We start from the raw sequence: 10,611 nt of genomic DNA on the forward strand, positions 1-10,611 counted from the left end.
TGTCCTCTATAATATGGATCAGATCCTTGTTCACATCGGCTGTGCTTGAAAAGGAACACATTTTTAAGCATTGCCATGCGTTTTAGACTATGAAAGGGGAATTTATCAGAACTGGAGCAGAGAAAATCTGGAGCAGCTATGCATAGTAACCAATCAGCTTCTCTCTTTCATTTTCAAATCTTAACTGAACAAACTGAAGAGAGGAGAGGATTGGTTGCTATGGGCAACTGCTCCAGATTTTGTCTGCTCCAGGTTTGATAAATTCCCCACACTGTGTTCACAGGGATCCCAACCTGAAAAAAGCAATTTCAGGGCGGTGCCCTTCTCATTTCAGGGAGGTGCCCTCTGCCCCCACCCCCATCCGCGGGGGGGGGGGGGGGGGGCACCCCACTGAAATGATGGCAGATAGCACAGGAAGCAATAGCTTCTTTGCGATATCTGCAGTTTAGTAGTATTCTAACAGCTGCTGCCGTCAGAATAAAACAAACCAGCATAGGAATGCATTGCTAGATTGCTATTGGCTATTTCACTTTGCAATAACCAATAGCAAACTAGCTATTGCACCCGCCCTCTGCTGCTGTCAATCACTAGAAGAGGACCTGATGGAGAACTTCAGGTCCCCCTCTGCAGATTGACAGCAACAGTGGGCGGGTGCAATAGCTTATTGGCTATTGCAAAGTGAAATAGCCAATAGCAATCTAGCAATGCATTCCTATGCTGGTTTTTTTTTTCTGACTGATGGCGGCCAGCCGGCGGCTCCGATGTCAGGAAAAAAAAAACAGATCGCAGGGAAAGGTTTACTCTGATCGAGCAGAGTAAACCTTTCCGTGAGAAAATGTTTATCTCCCGGGCGGCCGGGAGGCGCTATCATATAGCGGGAGACTCCCGGAGCGTCAGGGAGAGTTGGGATGTCTGGTGTTTATGATTATTATTATTACATAGTATTTATTAGGGATGTCCCGATGCCACTTTTTCAGGCCCAAGTACAAGTACTTCCCCTCATGTACTTGCCGATACCAATTACCGATACTTTTTCTTAACCTCCTCCGGGCCGGCCGTAGTAAAAAAACGGCCGGCCCGAGCTCTCTAGATCTGACCGGGCGTCTTTAGACGTCCGCTCAGACACGCCCCTGGCCAGCTTCCGATGACCGCAATGCTGAACGGGCAGTGTGCGCGTGCGCACACCGGCCCGTTCGGCATTTGTCTTCCGAGCACCGTTCTAACCAGCCGAGAATCGTACGATTCCCGGCTGGTTTTCGAACATGCTGGTTCGACGGAAGACGTGCGACCGTACAGTAGAAACGGTCGCACGTCTCCGTTCACACTGCTCGATTCTCGTACGATCGCGGGATTTCCTGCGATTCTCGCACGAGAGTCGAGCAGTGTATGGGCACCTTTAATCTATTGCTGCAATGTATGGGACATTTGTGCCGTCCAGTACAATTCTGCACTGCTAACATGAATGGGTTAAATGATCCGTAGTACCGGGCTACATATCATGTACTACGGATCATTTAACCCATTCATATTAGCAGAGGATAATTGTAAATGTATTGTTGCAGTGCATGCTATATGTCCTATATAGTACATGTACATATAGAGTGCCTGCAACAATACATTTACAATTATCCGCTGCTAAAATGAATGGGTTAAATGATCCCTAGTACAGGGCTACATACAGATCATTTAATCCATTCATGTTAGCAGAGTATAATTGTAGATGTATTGTCTTCACTGTATGAGCAGTAGAGTCATTAATGAAGAGTCATTAATGGCCGCTTCACAAAAACACGCATAATGCGATGCACATTGTCATGTGTTTTCACAAGATAGTGGATATCTTTGGCTACTTTGAAGGATCCCATACATGTGACATGAACAGGGTCATGAAGCACTTTCCCATTGCAGCACGGTAGCAGGAATGGATCCTATAGAAAATAAGACATTCTCCTTCATCTTCAGGTGGCAGTGCATGGAATTGGAATTGGAAACTGGAAATGGGCCTGCAGTGAATAAACTCAGGTCAGCACAACAAAACTTCAGCTTTCATGACTTGTCACATGCATCTTGTAGCATGGCGTAGGAAGGTAAAAACAAGAGGTTCTCAAACCCATGTATTTAAAGCAGAACTCTGGGCAAAAGTTTTCTTAACCCTTACAATTGGATCCCCCACACTGCAAGGGTTAACTGCTCATTTTTGTCTAGGTGAAAAAAATAACAAAGTTATTCTCACCCGATCATTGAAGCCGGCTTGCTGTGAGACGGGTCCCTGGAGCCTCTCTCCCCCTCCGCTGCAGGGGTCTAAGGTCCTGTGAGTCATCATGTCCAATACACTGTGTATAGGACCCGAGGACACTGAGGGGTATACCAACATTGCAGTGTAGGAGGAGAGTGGCTGGAGTGACAGCTGGACAGCTCCAAGGTTCAGGTGAGTATTTCTTTGTTATTTTTGCACTTAGACAAAAACGAGCACTTAACCCTTGCAGTGCAGGGGTACGCCCAATGCAAAGGTTAAGAAAAAGTTTGCCTGGCGTTCTTCTTTATCCTGTACTGGAACTGGAAAATGCAACAAACAAGGACTCACACATCTAATCGCATGCTCTAAAGGTGTCTGCTCCCAAATCTATTGGAACGCACCTCTAATGCCAGGTGAATACAGACGTTCAGGGTTGGTTCACACCATTCGTTTGCACTAAGGGCACGGAACCCATGTGTTTATCACAGGCTATTGCACAGCACAATGCACCACAGGCTAGGTCCACTGGTGCATTGCATTACCATTCATTTTAATAGCACCCCATTGCACATCCTGCCGGGTATGTGTTGCAGTGCATTGAAACACAGGTACCACAGTACCGTACGCTGCTTTTTCTCACCGCAACACAAGGTATTGCAGTACCGTACTGCAGCACACGCCCGATGGAAGGTGCATTGGGGTGGCATTCAATAACCTGTTCACCCAACAAGGGGGTCTTCCCTTAGTTTAGTGAATGTGGTGAAGCTCTGCTGACTTCCATCATCCAATCATGTACAAGCAAAAACACTTCTTTTTTAATTTTATTTTCCTTACACATGATTGGGTATTCTTTGCAAAGTGAATTTTCACCATATTCACTAAGCTAAGGCAAAGTGAGCAGCCTTTTCCCCTTTAGTGGATCAACCCCATAAAATGTCACTTCTGCCAAGTCATAATACTTGCACATTTGACAAGTCATCCGAACCCTACCCTTAACTCATCGCAGTGTTGTCACTCTTTCAGTCTTCTTTTTTTGTTGGGTTTTTTTTCCAACCTGGTGATCCTGCCACTTCCTGGACTTCCGGTCCTAAAGTGACAATGATCCTTGAGCATCTCCTTAAGGAGAAGCGGTGTTGTAACCCTAAAATGCAGACTTCCTGACGATTCCAAGCTGATGTGCTGATTTACAGCGCCCCAGCACTTACAGCTTGGACTCCACAGGGAGCACAAGGCATTATGGGATGTTGACATCATTGGAGAGGGAGGTGCACCCATGTGTATGACAGAGGTGCAGAAACCAGAAGAGCTGAGGGAGTAAATTGGACATGCATGGTGTATTAAGCCAAAAAAGGGAATTGTTGAAAAAAAGTGAGTCCTGATGAACCCAGAATGGGGCAGTGAGGCTAAACACAATGCCACCCTCATTTCCCCAAATGTCGATAAGACTGTCAGATTAAACTCTCCTGTCTGTGCTAAGCAGTCATTAACGGTGACACATTTGACAAATAGCAGTCCAGTTTAGGGCTGCAAATAACGATTCTTTTCATATTTGATTAGTTGGATGATTATTTTTTCGATTAATCTGATGAAAACAAAATGCCATCTTTTAGTGTTACAAACATAAAGTTTACTTCAAAATTAAACTGCATGCTCAAATTTTTGCAAGTGCACCGCACTGGAACACATGACATTGTGGTGCTGCAAGTTCCAGTGTGTGCGATCACACTGCGGGCGGGAGGCACGTTACACATTTTAATTAGTTTCATGGATTTATAAATAATCTATATTAAAAACTCCAAGCCGATATAATCAAATAACCAAGCTTTTATTTAAAATAACACAACAACATTGGACAAAAAAATACAACTATATATAAAATAGTATAAAAGCCTGGTCATCAGAGTTAGCCTTAAATATTGGCCCTAGAATTATTGCTCTCACTCTGGCGCACGCGGAGATACCTGACATGTGTAGCGAAATCGTCGTTTTCATTCTCCTTCAGGTCCTTCAGCGTAGCATGATAACGTAATCGCACATGCGTGTGTCGACGTCACGTGCATGTGCGATGACGTTACGGCGGGGTGTCACCCGGTCTCGGCTCCGAGTGACACCCGGCCTCGGCACGCCCCTGCATAAACTATACAAATTTTGTTTGGTTCTTGATGAACTGGCTGAAATTCGCTCCATGGATGGCCCTGTCTGCACCCTTCCATCCAACATCCATTGATCAGAAAACTGAAGGAGCCGGATGACTTTTCAGGTATTCTGACAGTGGCACACTTGCTGCTATCAGGATACAATAGCTCAGCAGGCTATTCGTCCAGGCACACTGTTTAGTGTTGATGGAGGAATCCTAAAATTGTTTTCGTTCGAAAAAGTGCAACAGATTCCTCCATCTACGCTAAACTGTGTGGATGGAGGAATCTCCCACTCGGCCAAGCTTCAGTATCTTGCTAGTCGGCCCCAGTGGGTCTCAAAATACCTGAACAACCTGATTGGATGCAAGCATTGTTCAGGTATTTGGAGAGCCAGCGGGGGCTGACTACTGAAGTTTGGCCCAGTGGGAGATTCCTCCATCCGCACAGTTAAGTGTAGATGGAGGAATCTGTTGCACTTTTTCCATCTGACCATAGCAAATCTGCAGAAAATCTATAGGTGTATGGCCAGCTTAAGAGGAATTTCCTATACTGGTTAGCAATCTAGGGGTTCTAATGCCATGTGAACAGCATAGGTGGATGAAACTGTTATAAATGAACCCCTAAGTTTACAGTACCTTCTTTCCAAGAGGTAATCTCTGTTGCCACAGAGGTTTTCCACTGACCTGATGGCAACCTTAGTAAGTACTATATGTAAATAAAAAGTACACATATCTCCCTGAGGAACACTAACTCCCTTTATGTGACTTTTATGCTTGTGGTTGTAAGAGCCGTCACAATACTGCCCAGAACAGTTCAACACAGCTGGTGTGAACAGACCTTTAGAATTGTGCACATCTTTGTGAATTGAGCCCACAGACCCTGATGTTGTGGTATATGGGTGAGTGTGGTTGTCCTGGGCAACATTGTCCAAATTTTATTATGTGGTGGTGGTAGTAAAAGTAATGTATTTAGGGTGTAACATGAAACATAGTTGCATCACCCAACCAGGGCTCGATTCACACCGAGGCAACACTTATTACATGCGTTTTAGGCGCCTCTTTTTTAAAAGTGTTTTTGTGAGCAGAATTGTGCACATACATGTGAATGGGCAAAACGTGTGCAGAAACGTGCAAGAAAAACGCAATGCACATTTTTGAAGCGTTTTTTTTTAATTGAGTCTATGGGACAAGTAGCTCGTATACTATTTCAAGTGACAGGCGTATTTCTACTTGCGACAAAACACACAGGTGAGAACGGGGGCCAAAGAAATGAATGGGATTCTTGGGTGGAGCGCTTTGTCACGCTGAATCAGCTACGACAATACGCCTAGGTGTGATTGGACCCTTAAACTGCCTCCGCCCCACACACACACACATACCTGAATTGCGGAGAGCTTCTTCATGAAGCATCTTGTTGATTTTTTAAATTTAGCCCAGCTGTGCAAGGGTCCACCTGCACAGCTGCATCGTCCATTCAAAGGGATCTGTGAATGGAAAGACTACAAGTGCCATTTGCCTCTGTGCCAGAGGGACTCACAGATCTCACTTCCTTTCTAGTCCACTGGTTACTTCCTCCAGTCCCATAACAGAAGATCTGTACCTTTGCATGATCCAGGGGCTGGGATGTAAACAATACCTGACCCAGAGCCAGTGGCGTAACAACCGGGGGTGCAGCAGGGGCGCGGGCACACCTCTGCATTGCACCTGCGCTGCACTAAAGGCTGTGACACACTGCATGCTAAGCAGTACAGAGTGGTGGTGCGCAGACCTTTGCGTGCAGTGTGTCATGTCATTTTCACTCCGGCACGTCAGCTTGCGAGAGATCGCATAGCTGAGCGTGCCCAGATGAAAAACGTCATCTTCAGCCAATCGCCTTGTGCGTATCAACCCGTGCGTCAGGATGCAAAGTCTATTCGGTTGTTACACACAAGCCGAGTGGCTGAAGATGCAGTCTTTCATCTGGCCGCACTTAGCTCACACACCATCCGAATGTCCATGCCTCACAGCTTTGGTTTGCTCTGCACGGCTTCGCATGCAGTGTGTCATGGGCTTAAGAGCGGTTGCAATGCCCTGCATGCTTCAATGTAATAAATACATGTTTTAAAAACATTATTTTTGCCAGTGTTGGACTATGCCTATGGACTAAAGCAGGGGCGCCCACATATTTTCGTCTGGAGATCTACTTTTTAAATTATGAGATCTACCAACGAAAAAACACCTGCATTCAGGGGCGGGAGGGGGCGTGGCGGTGCATTGAAGTCAATGGCACCGCAGCCATGCCCCTCGCCCACAGTGCGATCGCCTGCACCCGGAACCCAGACACATTAGTGCCTGCGTTCCAGTCCAGTGCGATCCGGAAAAATGCTGCAAGCACTATTGTTGCAGATCTCACTGGACCGCAATGCAGGCACTAATGTGCCTGCGTTCTGGGTGCGGGCGATCGCACTATGGGCGGGGGGCATGGCTGCAGTGACTTCAATACAACCCCACACCCTCTCCCGCCCCTGAACGCAGGGAGTCGGCCGGCTTACATTCCAGTGCGTCCTAGAGGCCCCGGTGTCCTGTCCTCCTGCGGTGCTCATGAAAATATTTACTATCGCTAGTTTCTGAATGGGGAGGAGCCGCTGTAGTGAGTGCTTCTCCCCATTGAGAAACTCATGAATAAACAGGAAGTGATGTAAATCATATCCAGTTCATTTATAACTGGGGACACATAGTACTATGTGTCCCCAGTTATTTACAAACACTGGAGTGATCAGCTGATCGCGCCAGTGTTTGTCCTGCACAGAGGATCGATACATATCACTGATATGTACCGATCCTCTGCCGCTCGGCCACGCACAGGGGGGCTTAGCTTCTCCTCTGGATCCGTGCTGCTCTCCGGGCAGAGGCAGCGGGGTATCCAAGGAGAAGTGAAAGAAGCACTGCAGCCGCGGGGGGCGGAACCGCTGTCACAGAACTAAGGGTGAGCGGTGAGGGGAGAGAGAGGCAGAGCGGTGAAGGGGAGAGAGAGGCCGAGCGTTTCTCTCTCTCTCCTTACCGCTCGGCCTTAGTTCTGTGACAGCGGCTCCGTCCTCCGCCGCGGGCTACAGCTCTTCTTTCACTTCTCGGATCCCCCGCTTCATACAGATGGGGGAGGGCAGCGGGGAGCACCACGGGCGGGAGGAGAGGCCATCGCGATCTACCACTGATCACTACGCGATCGACTGGTAGATCGCGATCGACCTTATGGCCACCCCTGGACTAAGGAGTTCAGTTGAGCTTTAAAGGTAAACTAACCCCCCCCCCCCCCAATTTCCCTTTTGAAATAGAAAAAGAGATTGCCATTCATAACTTGAGGAAATAGTATCAGTTACTATGTTAACAATCATGAGTGAAAAGAAAGTGATGTAGAACACTTCCTGTTCATTCATAACTGTGGACACAGTAAGCATACTATGTCCTCAGTAATTTACAAACACTCAGCTATCAGTTCTGAGTGTTTGTGCTCCGCTCTCCTAACTCACCTGCCACGGCAGAGTGGGGCGGTGTGGGAAGAGAGCTCGGCCTCCTGTAACAGCTGGCAGCTCTCTCCTCCCCGCACCGCCCTCCCGACAGCTTTATCCTCCCAGCTGGGTGCTGGTCTGTATCCCCTGCGGGGATTGGAGGGGACACAGACCGATGCCACATTTTCAGCCGTTTTGGTACTATCGGCATTTTGCCCATAGTACCATTTTCGGTGCATCCCTACTTAGGGCCCATTTACAATGGCTCCATTGCGATCCATTTTTCAAGGGATGCTAACAGAAGAGCACTGAAAAATGAATGGGTGTGAACGTGGCTAGTTCACACCGCTTTGTTCCGTTACGCTGAAAGTGCAACATAACGCAACAGATCCAGTGTGAACTAGCTCTATTCACCCATTCATTTTTCGGTGCCCTTCCGTTAACCTCCATTGAAAAACATGTCACAATGCAATGGATTGGAAGGTATAATTGCAAGTCATTGGACCCTACGTTGACTTGCAATTTCCTTCAGATTTTGGTGTGAACAAGCCCTGAAGCACCCCAACAAGAAGGTGGGGCAATGCTAGCTATGAGCGCTTTTGAATAGCAGGCTTTTTTTGGGGGGGGGGGGTTGTGGTGCAAATAGCCTACAGATATGGCAATTGCATTATTTGTAGCCCCTGACTGCATAAAAAAGAAAAAATCTAATCTTAGCCTTAAGGGCCTGTTCACACGACGTCCGTTTTGTGTGCTGACCGGCTCCGTACGCTGCTGCACTCAAAATGCATCCCTATGTGTTTTATGGGCTACAGTTCTCACGTGCGCAGTCCGTTCAGCTTACATTTTGTCAGGTCCGGAAACGGTCAGGATACGCAAACGCGTCAAAAACGCACTGCGCTGCAGCTAACAGCCCCACTCCAGTTTTTTGCTGGAACGCATCAAAAACGCGGCCAAAAACGCAATGCATCAGCAGCTCCACGTCTGCTGATCAGGACCTGATCTCATGTGAACAGGCCCTTAGGGCTTGTTCACACCAGCCTCCCAGTAAAGCACTGCATTTTACCATGTGCCTAATGTCTTGCTGAAAGGTAGCAGTGAGCTGCAGTTCCTTGCACTGTTGCAACACAAGGCACTGTTTACAAACTGTAGGTTCTATTCAGGGCCGTTGCAGACCTGGGAGACCCGGGACCACACGATCATGCACAATTGCACATAGTGTTTGACGCGCGGCCCCGTTGATTTCAATGGGGCTACATCCACACGGCATTTGCGGAAAAAAGGTACATGTACCTTTTTTTCGACAATGCGCGGCTGCCCGCCCGGTACGACTGGGCTGCCGTTAGAGAATAATGGCACCGCCAGCGTGATTGGCGGTGATGGGCGACTCCGTGACCTCACGGCAGATCGCCCAGGTGTGAATCTGACCTCAGGCCCCCAGGGTCCAGTGCGTCTGCCTTTTTTTTTTACAGCGCACTGCACACGACACCTGCACTGTATTGTGAACAGGGCACATAAAAGACAATTGTTTCCTATGTGTCCTAGTGATGATTGCCATTCTTTTGTTGGTGAAATACGCCAGTCACCACTTATGGTGTGAACAAGTTTTTATGCTCTTTCCAATACCAAAATAATCTTGCCTTAAGTGAAAGCAATTTAGACTGTTGTAAACTATCTTAGGGCAAATAAGAACCGTTTATTAGCCTGCATAATACATCAAGCATCAGCCAACATAGCCACCGCTTGTATTTTCTCTTTGCAGGTAAATCCCGCAGAAGCAGAGGCCGCGCATGCGCACTGAGGCCCGGAGTGCAGGCGGTGTCAGATGACGTTACCCGGGGCCCTGTCAGGAAGTTCTTCCCGCTGCCGCCCGTGGAGCGCACTGCGCATGCTCCTTGCCACCATTTTGCCGTTGAGTGTTGTGTCGGGGGCTCGTTCACCGGGGCGGGGGAGGCTAAGGAATCCGGGCCCGGGAGAGAGCAGCTAAGCGTCATTGCAGCCAGGCCAGCGCCACGTCCACCGACAGGCCGGGGAGAGCGGAGCAGACATGGCCAACATCGCCGCACAGAGAATCAAGAGGGAGTTCAAAGAGGTGCTGAAGAGCGAGGAGGTGAGAGGGGTGCCATCCCTGCCCCATTCATCATGCCATTATATACAGCCGGTCCATTGTCCCTCATTGCCAGGATGGGGGGCCCCGGGTGCTCAGCACGGACCGGTGCAGCCCTCATTCGGCATTGCACATTCTTTTATGTGTCATAAGACAAGTTGTGCAATCCAGGGAAGTGTTTAGAGTTCTGTCTGATCAGCTTGTCATATGTGGGTGTCAGGGCCTCGTGTATCAATGTGTCATTAGAATGAGTCTGATCAGCCTTGTATTGCTGTAGGTTGTCAGTGGAGGGATGGTGACTGGATTGCTGCTCTCCTGGTTATTATAACCTGTATATTCCTATGGCACTCACTGCACTCCCAATCAACGTGTCTGTTTCAGGTACAGCGCCATTCTGAACCGACGTCAAGACCATGGCGCACCTTCTCGCTTCTGCAGGCCTGGACAAACCTCGCAGAGATCTATTAGCCAGCTGGAAAAGTTAGGAGCCAGCAAACTGCAGCCAGTCGCCATGGCAATTGCTATTTCTAAATCCTATATTACTGACATTTATACAAATTCACAAATACCAAGTGTGTGCGTAAGTATATCAGTAAAACCTTGTCTCAAGTCCAATGTTGTGGCAATATCACCCAGACAGTACTGAGCC

General features: G+C 48.0%; 1 protein-coding gene across 4 annotated transcripts in view; it reads left to right on the plus strand.

The window, feature by feature from the left end:
* Positions 1 to 9,658: 9,658 nt before the first annotated feature.
* Positions 9,659 to 10,611, plus strand: part of UBE2K (ubiquitin conjugating enzyme E2 K) — a 28,400-nt gene continuing 27,447 nt past the window's right edge. For all 4 annotated transcript variants that reach the window (XM_018564497.1, XM_018564505.1, XM_018564521.1 and 1 more), the window contains exon 1: positions 9,659 to 9,965. In XM_018564497.1, coding sequence (XP_018419999.1) covers positions 9,903 to 9,965 — 63 coding nt within the window. In that variant the 5' untranslated portion in view covers positions 9,659 to 9,902. The remainder of the gene's footprint in view (positions 9,966 to 10,611) is intronic.

This window comes from Nanorana parkeri, unplaced genomic scaffold (assembly GCF_000935625.1).
Source record: "Nanorana parkeri isolate BGI_ZX_2015 unplaced genomic scaffold, ASM93562v1 scaffold24, whole genome shotgun sequence".
NCBI lineage: Eukaryota > Metazoa > Chordata > Amphibia > Anura > Dicroglossidae > Nanorana > Nanorana parkeri.